The following is a 22,097-nucleotide window of genomic DNA, read 5'->3' as shown; positions in this document are numbered from 1 at the left end:
CAATGATTAAAAACCGTTTAATAAAAGATTTGACCTGAAACCATCACCGGCAGCTGCAGACACATATAGTTATTTATGATCCATCACGTGGTTCTGATTTGTTGGACAGAAAAACTCATCAAATTTACAACACTGTTTTTCGTTGATTCTAATATATCAACGAATGAGCTGGTTTCACTGAATCCACGTTCTGTCAGGACCGGTTCTCTCTTTCTGTGTGAGTGTGTGTGTATGAGGATAGACAAGCAGACTTCGTTTGAATTGAAGATCCGGATCAGATGATACTGAGCGGCACCAGGCGGGGCCGGGTCGGACTGGTACCGAGACCGGACCTGTTGTGAATCTGATTGATCGTGGATCTGCACGGACAAATCCAGGTCAGCCTGTAGTCTCCGTGCTGACGTGTGGAGGTGAGGAAGACTGCGGATACAGGAGGAGAGGAAGGTCTCCTCCTCCTTCACGCGCAGGGAGCGCGCCGCGCGGCAGCAGAGAGGCGTTACGCGCCGGAACCGCATCTCCGGGATGGCAGGTAGGTCTGATCCGGGACTGGGGGGTTCGGCTCGGCTTCCTCTCAGGGAAAACCCTTTATTTGATCGGTGGGATGGGCTGCTGCGCATTTGATCCGCATCGCCGGTCCTTGGTGTCGGTGAAGCGGCTGAGCGGCTCCAGCTGCGGCTGTCGACTCAAGGCTCAGATAAAGACGCGAGGAGGCTCCTGTCCATCAGCAACACGGATCAGGTTCACTATGAAGTAAGACGGAGCCGCTAATTAAGGCACGGATGCTATGCAGCGGTTAGACCGGGAAGGACTGAAGCAGCTGTGCTGCCGGTGTGTCTGTGGAGGAGACACGAACACAAGCTGAGGATGTTGGCGGGTTCTCTGTCCGATAATGGGGTCAAGTAGGAGGAGGCCGAGCCGAGCCAAGCCGAGCCGGACCACCAGAGCTTTGAATGGCCTGAATTCGGAGCAGGGCCCGAGCAGAGAAAACGTCTGGCCTGCACGTTTTTACTGAACAGGAACCCGCCACCACACTGGAGCCTGTGGTTCCCAACCTGTGGGTTGGGGCCCCCGAGAGGTCTCCACATAGACAGATGTGAACATGAATCAAAAGAAGCGAAATTGAAAGTTTTGCTGATTAATTAAAAAAAATATGTTTACTCCATTGCTGTAAAGTATTTGTTAGAGGTACTTGTACTTCATTATTTTCATTTTTTTGTTGTGCTTTAAAACAAACTTGGTCGTATTCATAATAGAAAAGAATAGAGTCACCACGCCAATTGCAGCTAATGATCACTTTCATCACTGATTGAGTTTTTCTTAAAGAAACTGATGAATAATTTTCTCAGAGAAATGTCAGAAACAGTGAAAATGTGAAGGTGATGAAAATGTTAATTCATCCACAGTTCGAAAAAGCAAAAAAGAAAAGCGTTTTATAAGTGCAGACCATTTATTTACTTAATCCTAATATGTTGATAATTATTGCTGCGCCCCAGTGGCATTTCTGTGTAGAGTTTATATGTTCTCCTTGTGCTTGTGTGGGTTTCCTCAGGGTACTCAGGTTTTCTCCCACAGTCCAAAAATATGCATGTTAGTTTAATCGGTGAATCTAAAATTGCCAGTAGATGTAAGTGTGATTGGTTGTCTGTCTGTCTGGCCCTGAAATAGCCTGGTGACCTGTCCAGTGTGAACACCGCCTCTCGCCCTATGACAGCTGGGATAGGCTGATGGATAGATGGATATTACGTTGATAATGTGTTTGTATTTTTAAGGTTAAAGATATCCTATACATATAATGTAGCGTAGTAATGATACATTTATTCTAGTTAAAATTGGATTACTTCTTCCAGCCTGTTAAAACTTTTTCCTCAATAGAAAAACCTCAGTAATAATAATATGTAGGAATACTACAGTACAACAGCCTCTTTTTTGGTGTCCAGGTCCTCCTAATGGGCCTTCTGCTCTCGGTACTGGGATCAGTCTGGCGGCCCTCTGAAGATAATGGACCCTATGATCCCATTGGACCCTGACTGCAGGACCAGGATGGACCCCAGAACCTCGGCATACAAATGGATGCTCGGTGTGATACTGCTGGTGGCTGGCACACTAGTTTCTGTGGTGACCTCTGGCTCACCTGCAGCAGGTAAGAAGATCATGCTTTTAATTTAATTATGTTGTTTGTACTTGTAGTTGTTCAGGTTCTGCTCACGGTGCCTCCTCAGGCTGGGAAACCTACCAGACTGTGAAACCTGTGCTGTCTCTGTGTGTAGGTCACTGCTGTGTCCAGTAGGTGTCATTGTTGAGCTGTGGCTCAAACTAAATCACTCAGATGGGAGGTGTTAGATAAGGGGGGAGGATGATGTGAAATTGCTGTAGTTATAGAAGATTTGTGGATTCTTTCACTGTGACCATGGTGATTAAGCATGTTTTCTAGTTCTGGCTCTCATCTTCATCTGTCGTTTTTCACTGATTAGTCAGACACACTAAGGAGAACTAGATGCTGGACCTGTTCACTCCTGATTTCAGGACAAGTTGTCCGGAGGGTGACCTCTGACCTGTGATAAGAAACAGGAAGTAAAAGGTGGATGCCATTATAAGGAGATGTAAATAATGACTGTAAGGATGAAATGTTGTACTTCTTGTCATCATCACACACAACCCGCTCATGTCTGACTAATGCATCACATCATCAAATCATTCACCAGTCAGTCGTCTTTTACTGACTGGTCAGCGTGGTAACGCTGGTACCTGTTTCTGACAGAAGCTAATCAGCCACTATTTGTCATGTGTGTTTGTACTGACTGACACACACACTCGTCCATCATTTACGCAATATTAATGTCAAAAAATGTGCTTAGAATTAGAATATTTTTGGTCACTTTTACATACACATTACAGTGAAATTTAATCCTGCAGACTTCTGTCGCTCATTGGATTAACAGATCGCTCCACTGGTACCATAAGTCTGTCTTCTTCCTGTCCCCATACCTCAGCATTAAAGGACACTGAGTGTCGACAGGTAACATGGAGAGAAGTGAGATGTTGTAGAAACCACATGAATTCTGATCTGAGTCTTCTGAAACCAGAAGCGGAGTCACAGATTAGATATGAAGCATACCTGGAGCATCTGGATAGCTGAATGATCAGAGTGCTTCCCTCATGTTTCATGTTCACTAGCACCTATCCTATAAAGGCACAAATGCCAAAAAAGTGACATGACATATGGACATGTGGAACTGGACCAGATCTAGTTTGGTTTGTTGACACTGCAGCAAAACATCAAATCTGAATCAGTGAATGTGATGAACACACATATTCAGTTTTCATTCTCAACATAGTATTTGGTCACATGAACATGAAGGAAACCGTGCATCATCCACTTTTATCACTCAGTGCACTGGGGTTCTGAGGGCGTTGTCTCCTGAATACCAATGACTTGTCTCCATTTAGCACGTGATTCTGCTGCAAAGTTCCACATCACCACGGCAACGAGGCCAGCAGCAGATGAAAGGGACTCAGTGAAGGCAGTGTGTGTGTGTGTGTGTGTGTGTGTGTGTGTGTGTGTGTGTAAAAGAGAGACACAAATAGAGGGAAACACAAAAGGCCACATATCATACACATATATTTCGTGAGTAAACTGATTATTCTCACCAAACACCTTCAGCTCATGTTTCAAATCAGATTCTTATTTCAATAACTGGACCCCGTCAAAATTAAATACTCCATTATCATCATGTAAATTAGTGTTTCAGTGCAGAACAGTTGAACTCTTACTTTAGGAGTAATGTCAACCAGAGAAAACAGAAGAATGGCTTATCTGCATATTACACTAAAAGTATGGTTGTGCTTCAACAAGACTGTGGAAAGCAAATATCCAACAAATGGATTTGGGTTGGGTTCTGACAGGGACAGTAACCTCCTCAGATTTAACTTTTATACTGTGAATTTGAAAAAAACACAGCATTGTGTTGGTTTATGTATTTAGTCAGGACTCTCGGCTTTGGTCAGTGTTCTCATGTTTGTTCAGGGCCCTGAGCCCTTTGTCATGAGAATAGTACTGTTCTTTGAAAACAGTTTTTTGTGTCTCAAAGGTGTGGTGGACTCCAACAGGACAATGGAGCCTTTATCACATCCTTTATCACCTTCTTCCTCCTCCAACTCTTCCAGACTGCGGGTCCCCAACCAACCCTCAGACTCTAGTTATGATGGTAACAGTGGTGGTGCCGGCTCAGCAGAGGTCTCAAATTCTGGTGCTCAGGGGATCCACCTCCTTCTGAGACCACCAGACCTGCTGTCCCCCAGCCTCCCCCCACCTCTCCCCCCGCACTCGCTGCCCACCCCCACCCCTCCTCCCTCCTGGGAGCAGGGCCCCTCCTTGGAGGAGGCCTGGGGTTCTGGTGACTACCTAGAGACTCTGTCCTTCATGGTCCCAGATGGCGAGGAGCTGGCCCTGGCCACACCACTGCCCAGCCACCCCTACAGTGAGGATGCTGATGACGACTGGGTTTCCTATGACACCACCTTCCCCGCTCGTCCCACTCTCCCCCTCTCCTCCCACCTCCCCCTCACACCATCCTCCTCAACCCCCAGAATTCCCCTGCACACTCGCCCCATCCGCCCTGACGTCTTCCCCACATGGGACGAGGACTACGACCTTGAGGACATGATGCCTCTGGAGCCGACAGAGCTGCTCCTGCCAGACATGAATAGTCTGGAGTACTACACCAACCTGCTGGCTCGTGAGCGAGATAGAGAGAGGGAGAGGGGGAAAGGCCAGGTCCGACTGGACTGGAACGACTCCAAAGCCTCTATCATGCCAACAACAACCCAAACCCACATTCCCCCTCCATCTCCATCCCCAAGCTCTGGTCCTTTTCCAGAACAGAAGTCCAAGTATCCCCCTGTAAGGCCCACCCCTCCCCTCACTCTCTCACCTACCCTCACAGGTGAGGAGAAACCTCCTGCTCCATCAGCCACCCTCAAAATCCCTTCCACTCCTCTTCCACCTCTTCCAAAACCCAAAGACTACATCCCATCCCCTGGTAGACAACCTCCCCGTTCCCCTTCCAACACCACAGGCCGGGTGCCCCCCCCTCCTCCACTGGGCCCACCTACAAGGCCTGAAAGACCAGAGAGGCCTCCAGTGTTCACAGAAAAGCCAGTGAAGACCACCACCCTCAAGACCACTACCACCACTAAGGCAACCACAACAACAACTAGCACCACCACCACACAGATAACAGCCATCAGCCTAACTAGAGCCCCACCAGTCACAACACCCAAAGTGTCCCAGACACCAGCCTCCAGACAGTACCTGTGTAATGTCACCAAGCCAGAGATGTACCTGGTCAGAGTAGGTAAGACCACCAAAGGTCATGTGACGAGACTAAGTATATTATATAAAGCTTTCAAAACTGATTTCAGCATTTGGCTCCACAAGTCCACATACTTGTAGCTGCACTTGGACTATATTCTTATTACACATAGTTGTAGGGGGACTTGTAGTTGTTGTAGAGACTGTTCTAGACTGTTCTTCTAAGATTAATTTTTATTTGGACCCAGTTAATTAATTTGTACATAGACTCAGTAATTGGATTCAGTTATAATCAGCTTTACATAGATTTATAGACACCTCAGCACAGCTGATGATTCATTTACTCTAAATACTCAAAAACTATGTAAATAAGTAAATACAAACAACTTGGGCTAAGCTCTCTGGGCCCCAAAAAACATGAGGACCTACTAAATAATTCTGTTATGTCCTGTTATTTCTCTGGCAGTCAGCTCCAAAGGATCATCTGCAGGGTTCAGTCAGGTCAGAGATCTTCTCAAAAGAGAGTTCAACCATTCCGTAGAGCTCCAGGTACAAGCATCACCTCATATATAAACTACATCAGGTTTTGTGCAAGTAGCTTTACAGATTTACAGATTTATTTGTCACACCTACATATGTGATGATATCATTACCTTGCTTTATTTTACCTCACATCAGTTACTTTACTTGCTTTATAGTTTAATTACACAATGTACACTCTTAATGTGCCTTAAGCACAGTTGCACCTTGCACACACCTTGAAATCAAGTCACAAAACTGACACCTGTCTATTTTCTCTCTGCTTTGTGTCCAGTTCCTGAGAACTCCGTCCAGTTTTGCCTTTCGTGTTGTGTCAGGACAGTTTATCTTCACTGCTATTTCTGTCATCAACGCCCTCCGCCAAGCTCCACGCTCCTTTGCTCCAGTTCCCAATGTTTCACCACTCTACACCATACCTGACCTCCGGTATCAGATCCACTCTGTGTTGCAGTTTGTCCCCACCCACGTTGACGTCAGAGTCTGTAACTTCAGCGAAAGGGTGGAGAGAGGACTAATGATGGCATTTGCAGAGACAAGGAGACGATCAGAGGAGGTGGGAAACGTCACTGTACAGGTGAGCTTTACCTGTTGGTTTGAGTCATTGAGCGTTACCAGCACAAAAATTATTATTATTACATATATGTTCTTTTCTAACACAGCTGTTGAATATCACGCTGGGTCTGGCCCGGGCCAGTGTGGACCAGAAGGTACCTGTTGACATCACCTATGCAGTGCGTGATGGTCGAGGATACCTGCTGGGGTCAGAGGTCAGCGAACACCTGAGGAAGCTTAGCCTGGTCGAGTTCAGCTTCTACGTGGGATTTCCCACCTTGCAGATCGCAGAACGTAAGAACGCATAGGAAGATGTATTAAACACTGACTAGTAAACATGTTTAAAAATATTAAATCTATACTTATGTGTGATCAGTATTTAATTGATATGTGTGAATTTGATGTTGTAATCTAAACATAAATACTGTGATAAACGTGTTTAGCACGAGCAAGAAACCTTTGTTTTATGTGAAATATGTGGAAAATGTTAAATACGTTTCTTTTGTTGTTCACAGCCTTCCACTACCCTGAGCTGAATACATCTCACCACCTGCGCTCCACCTGGGTCCGTACAGGTAAGAACACTCTCTCACTCAAACCAATGTACTTTCTGTAGTTCAGGTTTGAAGGTGAATACTGTAGTGTGCGATTCACCTCTGTGTGTGTGTGTGTGTGCCAGTCCTGTTGGGAGTTCAGGAGCAGCTGGTGTCTGAGAGAAGTTTTAAAGCTCGTCTGGAGAGACGTCTGGCTCTGCTGCTAGAGGAGGGACTGCAGGAGTCCAGCAGGAGGCGCTGGAAGAGAGCTACAGCTGTGGGCAACAACAGTCTGCAGGTAGAAACACAACACAGGTGTAGGCACACCATACACTTATAAACACATCATTTGACTCACCTGTTGTGGCACAGGTGGTCCGTGTGGCAAGGCTGTCCGGGGCAGAGCGCCCCCTGGAGATCTTGTATTTTGTTGAAGGTCAGAGTGGAGAGCGGATCTCGGCCGAGGTGACGGCAGCCACCTTGAACCGTTTGGATCTTCAAAGAGCAGCCATTGTCCTGGGACACCAAGTCCAGAGACCACTGGCCCAACGTGAGTCAAAATTATCAGCTGGGGGCTGGGATTCCGCCACCATCACTCCCACAGCTCAGACCCCATTTTTTTCAAAAGGTTATGGAACTATAAAAACAAGCATTTGGATTTAGGTCAGAGTCAAGTCATGAACCCTTAATTCTGACCCACAATAGGAAACATCATTCAGACAGGAATTATGTTTCCTCCAAATAGTGTCTGGAAAAATATGTAGGTTGAAAATTTCATCTCCTATCTAACCCGTGTCTCACCTGTCTCCAGCTGTAGAGACAATGTCTGTCCCTCCGGCAGAGACTCAGAGCAGTAGTATCTGGCTGATTGTTGGCGTGGTCGTCCCCGTTGTGCTGGCTGTCTTCATCATCATCATCCTCTACTGGAAACTGTGTGGCTCAGAGAAGCTGGAGTTTCAGCCAGATGCCATCAACACCATCCAGCAGAGACAGAAGGTCAGAGGACAGCAGGAAACAAACCTGTCCTATGTGTAAACACAAACAGCTGATACTTGTGTCCTCTGCCAGCTTCAGGCTCCCAGTGTGAAAGGCTTTGACTTCGCCAAGCTCCACCTGGGTCAACACAGTAAAGATGACATCATGGTGATACAGGAGCCCGGTCCGCTGCCTGCCCCCATCAAAGAGGCCACGCCATCTGATACTGGAGACCTCAACACCCCCAAATCCAAGGGCTCGTCCACAAAAGTGGGCCGGTCCAACCGCCGAAGGGGAAGGTCAGTAATACACCATACTTGTATCTCAGCACAATACTAACAGTTGAAGACCAAACACAACGTCCCCAATCGCCACACTGATTACATTCCCATTTCCCAAAAGTTGGGAACCCCTATAAAATATATATAAATATACTGTATATATAAAATCAGAACGCAATAATTTTTTATTTATTCAAACTTATTAGTACAAAGACAACAAGACAAATGTTTAAACTGAGAAATTATAATTTATTTTTTTATATTTTCTTTAATTTGAAACTAGCAACACGTTTCAAGTGAGGACACGAGTAACAGAAGACTTTACATTTCACACATTTTTTGGAAATACCGTTGTAGTCAACCTGTGTCTTTTTGTATATTAGGCTCAGCCCATCAGACGGAGACTCATTAGGCAGCGACCAATCCAGTGGCAGGGAGTCGGCAGAGGAGAGCACCCGACCCTTGGCCACCCCCGTCGAGGGAAAGCAGCACCGAAAGACACCCAAAAATGGTCAGAGGTTGCAGCCACATCATCACTTGAGCTGTTTCATCAGACAGTAATCAGTCTTTATTCAGTCAGAAGGTCATGTCAGTGAAACTTGTAGACTGAATGTAGTTTCAAGAGAGAAAAGAGGGATGGAGGGATGAACTTGTGGAGTATGATTAAGAATGTTGATCAAACTTCCTGCTTATTTTTTTTAATGCTTCTGGGCTGAAGGGAGGAGCAAGATGGGTATGCTTCACGTCATCATCTGCCATTAAAGCTCCACCTATGAAAACACGGGTCTTTTGTCTCATGCTGCTCTCAACAAAATTACAGATACCAACAGGTTCTTTCTCTTCGGTAGCTCCATCAGGCAGCGGTCCAGATGAGCTTCTGTCCTCATCCTCCATCTTCGACCACGTGGACCGTCTGTCTCGAGGCTCTTCTGATGGCACTCGGCGACAGGCCAACAAGGTACAGCTGATTGCAATGCAGCCACGACCCAGTCCCCCGCCACAACACATCCCAAGTCCCACACTCACAGAGAAAGTCAACACAGAGGTGAGGCAATGACAACAAATTACGTCCTCATCCTCATCATCACCATGATTAAACCTCTGCAATTCTTCCCCCCATGCTTACCTGTACTCCAAAAGGTGGCACTCAGACACAAATCAGAGATTGAGCATCACAGGAACAAACTGCGGCAGCGTGCAAAGAGGAGGGGGCAGTGTGAATTTCCATCCATGGACGACATCATGGATGCCTTTGGGGAAGGGCCGGTGCAGAGTGAGGCAGCTCAGCGTCTCTACAGTTCCGCACATGACCACATGGACTGCATCCTACAGGCTGATGCACCCTCAACCCCCACCCCCACCGACTCCAGGAAAAGGTCAGGCTTTACCTGAGAACACCTGAGCTGATGAATGTTTTGAAGTAACAGTAGGGTTAAAGTATCACAGAACCAGTTTGACTGGACAAGTATGTCTGTGCAGAGAATTCATACAAAATTCAAAAACAAGCACAGTGAGAGCTGGGCACTGTGCACTAAACAATTTATATTGCTTTTTGTTCAGTAGGTGCGAGCGGTAGGTGGAATGGAAGAAGACACGTGTATAGTTATCAAAAGAAGAGATGTAGAGAGCTTAAACAACGATCTAGACATATAAATGAATTATATAAACTGGATTTGATTTGAGGGTTAATTGTTGAAGAAGAGTTAATCTAAAGTACGTTTTGCTGTTTTTGTGCAAGGAGAAAATTGTGAACACAAAAAATAAAAATAAAATAAAAAATATAAAATGTTTTATTTTATTTTTAGTTGTATTTTTAAAAGTTATATTTTTCATCTACTTCATCAAGCTCACCTGTCAGTTAGTTCACAGCTGTTACAGGTGGCTCTAATCATGTGACCTCCACATATTTAACTGTGTTGTTAAATTAAAATGTATATATCCACAAACACAAGATCAGTATATCGAGTATAACAGTTAAACAACAGAAAAACATTCTAACAAATAATGTTATGGGACATTTCTTCAACAAATGACTGGGGTCAACCATAATCTGGTATCTCACATAAGCACCTCCACTAGCTTCTTCTATCCTTCTATGTTATTTTTCAAGCACTGTCCTTTAAACCCTAGCTTGACAACAGTGGCTGTAGCTCAGTTGGTAGGCAGGGTCGGTGGTTCTATTCCCGGTCCTCCTGGCTGGCTACAAGTTGTCCTGGGCAAGACACTGAACCCCGAAGCTCTAGTGTCTGCTACTTACTTGTAAGTCCCTTAAATAAAAGCGTCTGATAAATGACTGTCCCTTTAACCTTATTTAAATCACATCTTAGAACTCATTTAATTGAAAAGACTTAGGTTGTTTGTGGTGCTTTACTCATACTGTGTTAGTAATTGTTTTTTGCTCTTTGTGTATTTCAACCCTGAGTGACCTCACAGGTGCCAATACATAAATTGTTTACTATACTATAAATATGCTATTTATGTTTTGAAAGCTGAAATTCTATTAGTGTTTAGTATCTATTGCTTTGTACTTCCAGAGTAAGGCACTCTCCTCACGGTCGGCGGGCACAACCAGGACCTGGAAGTCTTCCGGACACCGACAGAGACCGGTTACTCACTGATCAGAGTGCCACTTACAGGAAATACCCAGGACTCAACAACGTAGCTTACATGGTAAGATAAAAGTAAAATCCTGACTTCAGTTGGATTTACATCAGTGTTTAAAGAAAGCACCTTGTACCCTGGTTTACAGAGTATTACTGTAACAAAGTTCAAAGTTGTGGGATTTAAAAGGCAGGCTGTAGATTGAAGTCCGATTGAATGACATACATTATTAGATATTATTCAACATTAATTATTTAAAGTAAGTCTTTTCTAGTGAGGTTTGATATGCAGATGACTGTGTTATAATGGTTGTGTATGATGTGTTAGTAATTGACAAAAGGCAAACTGGATTTGGGTTTAAGAGGCTCTTTAAGCAAAAGTGTACAATCATACAAGCTACATATCCTTTGGCCTGCAACAGCTGTCATTGATCTTCAGTAGAAACCTGGCTCGGTCGCTCAGTACATTTTACTGTGCAAGGCAGAGGACTGTATCTTTTACTGTTTCTTCATATTTGCAAATGCAACCACTAGGGGGCACAAACAAGTGTCTTCTTGTGCCAGTCCAAATTAAACATCCACACTAAATCTGACTTCAATACCAGGTCGGTTGGGGCTCGGGTTAACAATGACCACCACGGGTGCTGTTGACCTACAGCAGGGGTCACCACCCTTTTTGAAACTGATAGCTACTTCTCGGATACTGATTAATGCGAAGGGCTACCAGCTTAATAAGCACTTTTGAAATAACAAATTTGCTCAATTTATTGTTAATTATATGTTATTATTAATAATTAATTAAATTGGTGATATTCATCTATGTGAAGACACAGATTAATGATTTCTCACAATACCTATCAAATGTGATTTAAAAAAATTAGATGCAGCTCATTAGTAAGTGGCGCTATGGTGAGCTATTTTTAGAACAGGCCTGCGGGCTACTCATATGGTCCTTGCGGGCTACTTGGTGCCCACGGGAACCAGGTTGGTGACCCCTGAATTACAGGGTGCCGGTGGAAATTGGGCTACTGTTGGTTGAAGAAGAAGAGGAGGAAGACGTGTTCATAGGCAGAGAGAGAAGAGGAAAGCCAAGAGTGTAGGACTAACAGTAAGGACTTTGAATGTTGGGACTATGACAGGGAGTGGTTACAGAGAGTTGGTTAACATGATCCAGAGAAGGAAGGTGGATAAATTGTGTATCCAGGAGACCAGGTGGAAAGGTAGCAATGCTAGACGTTTAGGGGCAGGGTTGAGTTGTTTTACCATGGGTCGGCTAGGAAAAGATATGGAGTAGGAGTTATCCTGAAAAAGCAGTATACAATATTTTAGAAGTGAAAAGAGTATCTGACATATTGATGAGTCTAAAGCTGGAAAATGAAGGCGTGATGTTCAATGTTGTAAGGGGTTATGCTCCACAGGTAGGATTTGAGTAAGAAGAGAAAGAGAAATTCTGGATTGTGAGTTAGATTAAGTGATGCAGAGCTTCTCCAAAGGTGAGAGAGTGGACAGGAACACAGAAGGACAGATGGTGGTAGACTTTGCAAAGACCATAGAAATGGCTGTAGTGAACACTTTCTTCCAGAAGAGGCAGGAACATAGGGTGACGTATAAGAGCAGAGGTAGAAGCATTCAGGTGGACTACATCTTGTGTTGATGTAATCTGAAAGAGATCAGTGACTGTAAAGTATTGGTAGGGGAGAGTGTAGCCAGACAATACAGGATGGTGGTGTGTAAAATAACTCTGCTAGTGAGGAAGATGAAGATGACAAAGGCAGAGCAGAGGGCGAAGTTGAAAAAGTAAAGAATATTGTGTAGTTTTCAGGAAGGAATTGAGACAGACTCAGGGTGGTCAGGAGGTGCTTCCAGATGACTAGACCACTGCAGCTAATGCGATCAGGAAGAGCGGTAGGAGGATACTCGGTGTGTCATCAGAAAATAGGAAAGTGAACAAGGACACTTGGTGGTGGAACGAGGAAGTTCAGGAGTGTATACAGGGAAATGCAGTGTAAGGTGAAGATTGTGGTGGATTTGTACTGGGTGGTGAGATGGAGAGATAAGGATGGGAGTGTGATTAAAGATAAGGATGGAACTGTACTGACAGGTGCCAGGGGTGTGATGGGAAGATGGAAGGAGAACTTTGTAGAGTTGATGAATGAGGAAAACGAACAGAGTAGAAGAGGTGACTGATTTGGAGCAGGAAGTAGCGAAGCTAAGTAAGAGGGAAGTAAAGAGGGTGTTGAAAAAGATGAAGAGTGGAAAGGCGGCTGGTCCTGATGACATGTCTCTGGAGGTATGGAAGTTTCTAGGAGAGGTGGCAGTAGACTTTTTTGACTAGTTTGTTTATCAAGACCTTGGAGAGTGAGAGGATGCCTGAGGAATGGAGGAGAAGTGTACTGGTGCTGATTTTTAAGAACAAGGGAGATGTGCAGAGCTGTGGCAACTACAGAGGAATAAAGCTGATGAGCCAAACAATGAAGTTGTGGGAAAGAGTAGTGGAGCTGGGCTAAAGATGCTGATGGAGAAGTACAGAGAAGGTCATAGGGAGTTGCATTGGGTCTTCGTAGATTTAGAGAAAGGGTATGACATGGTGCCAAGAGAGCAGCTGTGGTATTGTATAAGGAAGTCTGGAGTGGCAGAGAAGTATGTTAGAGTGGTGCAGGACATGTATGAGAGCTGTAAGACCGTGGTGATGTGTGCTGTAAGTGTGACAGAGGAGGTCAAGGTGGAGGTGATTTGTGATTTGTAGCGAGAGCAGGTGGAGGTCTGCTCTGGAAAACAGAGGAATGAAGCTTAGCCACAGCAAGACTGGATACATGTGTGTGAATGAGAGGGACCCAAGTGGAACGGTGAGGTTACAGGGAGCAGAGGTGAAGAAGGTGCAGGACTTTAAAAGTACTTAGGGTCAACAGTTCACACCAGCGGAGAAGCCAAGCAGGAGGTTCAGAGGAAGACCAAAGGGGAGATTTATGGATATAGCGAGAGAAGACATGAAGTTAGTTGGTTAGAGAGGGGACAATAGGTTTAGATGGAGGCACATGATTCGCTGTGGTGACCCCCTAAGGGAACAGTCGAAAGAAAAAGAATTAGAAGATCTTCATATTTGCAGAACATCCTATGCAGCAACTGAAACTCAACTGATCATTCTAATATCTGTAATTTTGATTTCGTTTTGGTACATAAAGTACTTTTGTTAAAGAAAACTACCACAACCTCAGCCCTTGGAGCCCTTTGTTTGAAAGCTCTTAGTAGTAGTAAAATGGAATCAGGTCACTGAGTGTGGTGGAATCACTCTCTTATGTTTTTGAACAATGGGTCTTTATAGTACAAACAAATTCATTTGTTGGTTTTGGTATTGTGGGTGTATGAGCTTTAAACAATCTAAAGGTGAGACTGATGAGCTGAGTTGCTCTAACAATGCCACAGTCCAGGTAATAAACCCTATCTGTGATGGGGAGTTGGAAACAGAAATGTAAATTAAAAAAATAATAGAGGACCTGACGTTGATCCTTGTGGAACTGCTATTTAATAAGTGTAGGAAGTTGATCACACTGAACAACCTTTCTGTTTTTTGTCTTGTTTCTCACAGTCGGACCCTGACCTGCCCCCGGACCATGGTAGCCCCTCTCCCACTGATGAAGTGTTTGACCCTGCACCAGCCCCACCACCCTACATGCCCCCCCAACCTTCCATTGAGGAGGCCCGGCAACAAATGCACTCCCTCCTGGACGATGCCTTTGCTCTGGTGTCACCATCGTCGCAGGGCAGCGTTGGGGTCAGTGGGGTAAGCCCTGCCCTGCCAACCCCCTCCCCTCAGGCCTGCCCCTCAGGCAGGCAGTGGGGCTCTTACCCAGCAGCCCCTTCACACAGCCCTTTCTCTGCAGTGAGTGTGTTGACCTGCAGCTGAGGTCTAGTACTTCTGTCATAAGAACATGTTCAGTTTTTATTAATTTTCTCTTCTTACTGCAGAGATATGCAGAGCTGGGAATGTCTCCTACGTCAGTCCAGGGACTGATTCAGAGGTCAGTGTCTGTACTAAAAGCAGATCCAGGCCTGTATGCTGGATCTAAATGTGTACCGATACTCTTGTGTGTTTTATTCAGACAGGGCTTGAGCTCAGGAGGGTACGTCTCTACTGGGGATCAACTGCAGGAGTCAGTTTACTCCACCAGGGGGCAGTATGAGGACCCCCCATCATCCTCCAGACCACGGCCTGTAGGGGGCAGCACAGGTGCAGTATTCTGGATGTGCTGATCATATGTGTGATAATTCAGTAAAGTCACCATATTTGTTATTTTCAGATGTTTTTGTTTTGACTTCAGGTGCACAGCTACATCATCTGACCCAGGTGGGTTTGTCTAGTCAGATTGGCGTGTACTCTGGGGTGGGTCGCAGCATGTCTGGCCCCACCGGTTCAAGTTGGAACCAGCAGCACTCAGACCAGGATCTGTCCAGATCGGGAACAAGCAGAGAGAGTGTGAGTACACTGTAGATAATTGTGTAATCAATTAAAACTGAATCAAATTCAAGAAGGTCTGCTTTTTGTTGGTATAATAATGAGAGGTACAGTGTAGACCCAGACTGCTCCCAAGGTCAGTGCTAAACTTCTATCTTCAAATCAGTTCTGACAAAACCAGGTTTAAACCAGAGTAGTTTAGACAAGTCCAGAATAAAATATGAGTAGGATAAATAAAAGGTTTTATTCTACAAACTCAAAGATACTGATAAATCTGGATAAATCTAAAATAACATTGAAACATAAATGCCAGAAAACTACTAAATAATGGGAGAAACATGGGAAAACCCTCATTTAAAAGAAAACAGACAAATATCAGAACAAGACTAAACAGATAACAGAGCCTAGACAATAAGGTAAGCACTGCACAGAAGACTGCACAGAAGACACCAAGCAAAACTGTTCAGCACAATGTTGGTGGAACGAGTCACCAAACTCTGCACACTCAGCAAACTCACTCCCAATATTCAAATAACTGCTGAAAACAGAACTCTTCTGCATCTTCCTATGCACTTAAATCTATTAAAAAAAAACTACTTTCTGCTCTTTATTGGACTTGCATCTCGTGAAATCTGAACATTTTTCTGATAGGACTTTACTTCAATGTTTTCTCCTTGACTTAGATTGTTAATGCCTTGTACATCACTTGTTAGTCGCTTTGGATAAAGCCTCTGCTAAATGACTAAATGTGAAATTTAAATGGATAGAGTGGGCTATGGTTAATCTAACATGGGTAAAAACATGAGCAAGACACAGAAGCTAAACTAGATAATAACAGAGCATCAACATCAGCAAAACAAAGGTGAAGCCAGGGCAGGTAAACAGGAGCAGGGACAAAAGGTAGAAAAAAGGCCAGATTTAAGCTTAGACACTAAACTAAACCTCAGGCTTAGAGCCTGACTTAAAGAAGTCCAAAAACTTGAGGAGAGTCCAAAGCAAGGCAAGGGGAAAAGCTGGTTGCTGGCAAAAGCTGTGGTCCAGGGAGGACAGCATTCCAACTTGACTGCTGAAAAAGATATGGCAATGAAAATAAAACAAAATAAAACCACCTAAGGACATGTCATTCCTGACCAAACCATTTAAAACTAGACTTGTCCATACCATTCTAGATTAGGTGGGATTCCTCCAATGGCTGTATGTCCTACTGACTTTAAGGCTGTAAATTAAACCTTTCACTTCAGATTTTTGTGTGGTTTTATTCAATTAAATTATTGAGGCACATTTCTGGTGGTGTTTTAATACTGTCAAACTTTTGCAAATTACTTTGCAGTGTTTTATGTCTTGTACCCAATCTTGATTCAGTTGTTGGTCCTAGCCTTACCCTCCTCACCCTGTCTTTCTTCCTCCTACAGGTGCTGTCATTCCCTGAGTTCTCTTCTTCCTCTGTTTTCCAGATGCCTAGTTCCTCATTGCGGGAACCGTCGGCTCCTCCTCTCCTCTTGACCTCACCGACTCCAGAATACCCACCAGAGGATGCCTCGCCCTCTGCCCACACTTCAGCCTCTCTTATAAAGGCTATCAGGGAAGAGCTTCAACGTCTTGCCCAGAAACAGGCTGCAGTAAGCAGCTACCCTTAAACTGATCTGGCCCTGTTTGGATCAAGACTCAACTGGTGTTTATTGTTATCAACCTTTCAGAGCATGTGAGGGCTGGATTAAAATCATAAAGCTAACTAATCTACATACTGGACTCTCTTGAGCTGTGCCGCTAAACCCAAAACAAATCTAGACCAGGATCCACATCTGAAAAATAAGTGTCAGTGACAGTGTCTCCCAACCTAAAGACCTCCGGTATTTTACAGGGTCCCATCTGTCTATATGTATCTCCGACATCTTCAGTTTTGTTGGACAGGAGTTTGAGTCTTTATGTTTTCATTCAAGTGCTTCCTAAACAGGATTGTCCCTTCTAGAATTATAGAATGGACCATCCTTTCTGGAGTTTTGCAGAGCCTTTTTCTGTTCAGTGGATTGTCCTTTATGGTCCTTTGGAGTGAATAGTCATTCCTGGAGTTCTGCAGTGGCAATTCATTCCTGAATTCCTGCAGTGGATCATTCATCTTGGAGATCTGGATGTGATGGTCTCTCTCAATCTACCCCAAGGGGATTGTCTTTTTGTAGGTTTGTGGTGGATTGACTGTCCTGATCTTCCAGTGTGGATTTTTCCTCCTGACTTTCATCTTGAGTGATTGATCCCTCTGAACCTTCTGGCTTGTGTGGTCTGGAGTCCTTATCTCATGACCATCTCGAGTGGATGGTCCCTTCTAACCTTACAGGGCATTTTGTCTCTCCTGGAGATTTGTCCCTCTAATTCCTAATATTCTGGAATGGATCACCTATTTTTACTTGTGATGCAAACCATCCCTCCTAACCTTCAGGTGAAGTTCCTGAAGACAATCATCTCTCCAGAAGTTCTGAAAATTGTCCTTTTAGGCCTTCTGTGGTGCTAACAGTCAGCTTAATATCATCTCTTCATTAACCACTTATTGCCTTCCACACTACCATGAGCCACAGGGATCATCTCCCTGTTCATTAACCATATCGATGAGGTCTTTGTACTGTTGACAGCTGGAGGTGGCGTACAGTTCCTATGGTATGGGAACACAAAACAAAAAAAAACGACTTATGAATATCTATAAAAATAAATATGAATATATGTAAAGAGATAGAATCCCAATGAGCACAATATTAATCTAAGAGTTATTAATGGAGTATTGAGATGTTACTTATTTTTATTGCTTATATATTAAAGTATATGTTAAATCCTTTATTTTGTTCAAAAAAGACCAAACTACTGTTCTATGGTTGTAACCCTCTTGTGTTTGAGCTTGCTGTAGATTTTGATTGTTTCTATGTGAAGATGTTGCTTAGCTTAACTGCTCGCTTACATGTTCATGTATCAGTGGCAAAGAAAAAATATTCCTTCCAATGCATTGCTTTACTCTCAAGCTTTTTCTGTCGCTGATTTGGTAGAACACGATAGATGAGGAAAAAGGGGAAAATGTTTCTGTAGAGGGGCAGAGATGGGAAAACCACATTCTTCACATTCAGAAACAAAATCTGGAAACAAAGCAGAGACAGAAAACCAGACCCAGGACAGACTCCTGGGGAACACTTTGACAGATGTTAATGTTGGGTTATGAATATGTACTTTTTTTTAAACCATATCAGTGGTTTGAAACCATAACTGAATTTTTTTGTTTTTAGAACACATGTTCTTTTAAATCAGGTGGGAGCACTGGGATAACCAAGGAACCTAAACAAAACTTATATACCTAACTATGATTAAACAATTTAAATATTGGGAAATAAAACAACCAAAAAGGGAAAGACCAAAAGTCCACCTAATCCAGAGGCAAATGCAGCAGCTCTTTAAAATACTTGGAAACCTGACTCACACAAAGTTGTTCAAACTCAGGTCCTCTGTGTTCCTTCCTTGTAGGCCATCACTGTCTTCAGTGAAGTCTGCAGATGTCCTGCCAAAGTCCCCTAAAGGCTTCAATCGTAGATTTGAACTGACCTCTGCACTCATTGATGTACTGAGACTCGTCCTATTGAGTCAGCAAATAAACAAGTCTGGACATTTTTATTCAGCCTTTATCTTTGTGTGCTGGATGCAGAACTGAATGAACAGTTCCCATCTCTGCTGGTTGACAGTGTTTTGATTGCTCTAGTTCCATTCAGGAAGAGCAGGTTTGTTTGTCTCTGCTCTTCTTCAGCATGTTTGACTAAGTTTCAGGCTTTAGCTACTTGTGATGTTCCCGTTAATGTTTAGCATGCTGCTAAAAGATGTTAAAAACAAAGTTTATAAAAGTGAGAGTTTATACTGTAAGAGTTGTTCCACCTCAAGTTAAGAGTGAGCTAAGAGTGATTCATTTCACAATGCCATAAAAACATCCAAACAGTGAAAAAAAAATATTGTTTTGCATTTCCTCAAGATATTTTTGAATCTACATGAATATGGTTACAGTAAACTGTGTATGATTGAAAGTGGATATGGTGTTTAATAGGAAACATAATTCATTTAGAATATTTTATCCGTTATTTCTCTGTTGAATAGACTACACAATTTGCCTGCCAACAGTACCAACACATCCTTCATCAACCAGAAACCAATCGCAAAACTCTTCACCGGCTCCACATTTCCTGATTGGAGTCCAGCTGCAGGACCCGGGTACACCTGCAGGATCACATGGTGCTAATTCAAGGACTCAAGGTCTGAAACTCAAACAGATCAACACAAAACACTGAGAAAACATACCTTGCAGGTGTTGTGATGGAAAGCGTCTTCTCACACAAAACTCAAGATTCGAGTTGCCAAGTGCAGGATTCTCAAACCTCTCCTGAATGTTACATTCAATGTTTTCTAGAGTTTACATGTTTTCTAGATCTGTGACCCTCACTGAGAATCCAGCAGACCCACTGCTGTTGTGTGGAAGTTTTATTCCTGACAAAACTACTGATTCAGACCGGAGGCACCAAAATGTTCAGAGCCTATGAATTGTTTTTAGTTTGCACAAGCTCTGATTAACTTATCCAAACAAAATTTGAACTCATCAAACAAATTACTAATTTGATTGCATGTTACAGTTGCAAGTAGTGTAAAAAATATTAGTGTGAGCTTAAAAGAAAAGAGACCACAACCTGGTTTTGCACAGGATTTTTTTTTTGAATGAAATATAGAAACATGCAAACACAACATGTTTATGTTCAGAGTTATTAACACGCACAAATGTAATCAACTTATTAAACCACATTTTGTTGAACAAGATCTTGAAACAACTTGTAAAAGTAAAAACGACTCTAAACCCAGCTGAGTTTGAGTCAATAGTTTTGTCATGAATGAGCTTTTATATAGCTGCTATGCAGAGTCTAACCACATTCCTGTTGATCCTCTCTGAATCCTGGTCCAGCAAGCAGCTTTACTGATTTCCGACCCAGACCAGGTGAGTCCTCTTCAGTTTAGGTTCCAGGTGAGATTCTAGTAACTCAGTGAAGCTGCTTAGTGGAAACAGAGCTTGAGGGAAAAGCGACTTTCCTGGAAACACTGCCAGCAGTCTCACCTACTCAAAAGCGTCTAGTTGAGCTCTCAGCTGATCTGTCACATGACCCATTCTACCTGAACTCTGTGTAAGTCCAAAAGATAGTGTTAACATACATTAAAGAGACATGGTCTGAGTCAGTCTGGCTTCTGTGTTTAATTAACTTTTATTTTGGAAGTTAAAAAGTGAGGAATAGGCAGCGCATGGTAGAGTGCTTAATGCTGCCACCTCACAGCTATAAGGTCCCTGATTCAAATCCACCTGAAAGCTGCAGCCTTTCTGTCTGGATTCCACCCTATCCAGGGTCTCTGCTTTCACTGGGTGAAAGGAGAGACAGGCTCCAGTCCCCGTGATCCTGAACAGGATGGGCTGATACAGATAATAGATAGGCACATCATATTTTAGTTTTTGGTTCATGATAAAACTTCTGCATTTTAATATAGCAGCTCTGGTCAGTAATCCATCTGATTCTTTACCTGTGGGGAAATGCAGTGAAATACAGCAGCTGTTGTCATGATTTAAATGTATAATTTAGGTTCATCCTGTAACTTAATAACCTTTCAAAATATCAAATATCTTCTCAGGTATTTGAGGGGTGGGGCAGGGAGGGTGGAAGGGATGGCACTGGCCTTCCCAAAATCTGACGGGTCACCCCAGGTGCCACCCTCTGCCAGAATGAGAAGGTGGTAGGTACCTGTTGAAATAAATTAATTTCAGATTTGTATTCATATATTTTGTCATATTATAATTTTGATGCCATTATAACCAGGTAGGTTGTAAAGGGTGAATATTTATCTCCCCAAATGTTCATATTATGTTTATGATAGTCTGGAGTCATTGATGGTAAATTACATTAAATATATAGGTTATATAAACTCATTATTATATAGGAACAGGTTACAACATTCAAAATAATTTCCCAGTGTCCCGTCCTATTTGACTCAGGCCACATCAACAAAAAATTCTAGATCTGCCCCTGATTTTGATATGTTTTCAATTTTTTATTTATTTATTTAATTACATGGCACTAACAGGCCTCCATACACACCTGACGTTCCTCTATAAACGTAACCCCTCCCCCACATCTTCCCCCTCCCCCACCTCTTCCCCCTCCATCTGGTTCCTCGGTGACGATGGCACTTCCTGATACACCTGGACAGGTCATCAACAAAGGTTTGTACTTGCTGGTTGTTGTCAGGTGAAAAATCTTCTGCAGTATGAGAAAACACGGTCCCAGCAGCTTCGGGGTTCGAAACAAACACCTGTGTGAGTAAATGTACGCTTCATTTTAACTTACGCAACGACTGTTAGACGAGCGTTACTGTAATTAGCTCGCGGTTAATCGGAGGTTTCTCCTGCTTTAGAAAATCACAGTTTATGGTCACAAATTTACTTTATCATTCGGTGTTTGGTGCCCACATTCGCTGGACGAAACTTCGCAAAACATTTGGTGTTTTAAAGTTTCAGGAAGGAAGGTTTAGTGAACACTGGGAGTTCTTTCCCCTTGGGCTGAGGGAAACTGGGTTTTTAGGTTTAGAACCGGAGACCCCTTGGTGTCTGAGTCAGTTACACTTAACTCTGCTGCAGATTTTCTAAAGCAAATCCATAGTTTGTCTCTATGTCCTCCCTCCTGGGGCTTTGAGGACACCTTTCATTTCCTCAGTGAAGAAAAGATGAAAATCCTGTTTGGTTTGTTACGAGTTTGTTACTGTGGACTTGTCTTTACTGTTCTCACTTTGAGTGAGACATCCATG

The 22,097-nt window shown here is 43.4% G+C and overlaps 2 protein-coding genes across 4 annotated transcripts in view; both read left to right on the top strand.

Annotated features, from left to right (window-relative positions):
- Nucleotides 1-12: 12 nt before the first annotated feature.
- Nucleotides 13-20,456, top strand: si:dkeyp-27e10.3 (UPF0606 protein KIAA1549). Its single transcript, XM_067490188.1, has 21 exons — nucleotides 13-529; nucleotides 1,938-2,140; nucleotides 4,089-5,354; nucleotides 5,778-5,860; nucleotides 6,126-6,425; nucleotides 6,511-6,697; nucleotides 6,919-6,978; nucleotides 7,083-7,234; nucleotides 7,309-7,486; nucleotides 7,748-7,932; nucleotides 8,005-8,210; nucleotides 8,576-8,703; nucleotides 8,911-8,925; nucleotides 9,041-9,237; nucleotides 9,333-9,568; nucleotides 10,727-10,862; nucleotides 14,379-14,672; nucleotides 14,759-14,811; nucleotides 14,893-15,020; nucleotides 15,112-15,266; nucleotides 16,658-20,456. Exons 2-21 carry the CDS (start codon nucleotides 1,999-2,001, stop codon nucleotides 16,880-16,882), a joined length of 4,326 nt encoding a protein of 1,441 aa, XP_067346289.1. The 5' UTR covers nucleotides 13-529; nucleotides 1,938-1,998; the 3' UTR covers nucleotides 16,883-20,456.
- A 975-nt stretch (nucleotides 20,457-21,431) lies between these two features.
- svopl (SVOP-like) overlaps nucleotides 21,432-22,097 on the top strand; it is a 13,490-nt gene continuing 12,824 nt past the window's right edge. Inside the window, exon 1 of one of the 3 annotated variants that reach the window (XM_067491117.1) lies at nucleotides 21,432-21,516. Coding sequence is in view for 1 of the 3 variants with exons in the window: in XM_067491115.1 (XP_067347216.1) it covers nucleotides 21,618-21,619 (2 nt within the window). In the remaining 2 variants the exon portion in view is untranslated. Of the gene's footprint in view, nucleotides 21,620-22,097 lie in introns of all 3 variants that reach the window. The other 2 variants (XM_067491116.1, XM_067491115.1) reach the window with 2 other exon arrangements.

Source organism: Channa argus, chromosome 21 (genome assembly GCF_033026475.1).
Source record: "Channa argus isolate prfri chromosome 21, Channa argus male v1.0, whole genome shotgun sequence".
Classification (NCBI taxonomy): domain Eukaryota; kingdom Metazoa; phylum Chordata; class Actinopteri; order Anabantiformes; family Channidae; genus Channa; species Channa argus.
The sequence above is the reverse complement of the archived record's forward strand: the minus strand, read 5'-3'. Positions and strand labels throughout refer to the sequence as shown.

What these genes read in the sequence shown, in the direction of transcription:
- si:dkeyp-27e10.3 (XM_067490188.1), top strand. Translation starts at nt 1,999, where the DNA reads ATGGACCCTATGATCCCATTGGACCCTGACTGCAGGACCAGGATGGAC. An exon ending in TCCAACCGCCGAAGGGGAAG is followed by an intron (nt 8,211 to 8,575) that starts GTCAGTAATACA and finishes TTTGTATATTAG; the next exon opens with GCTCAGCCCATCAGACGGAG. An exon ending in CACACAGCCCTTTCTCTGCA is followed by an intron (nt 14,673 to 14,758) that starts GTGAGTGTGTTG and finishes TTCTTACTGCAG; the next exon opens with AGATATGCAGAGCTGGGAAT.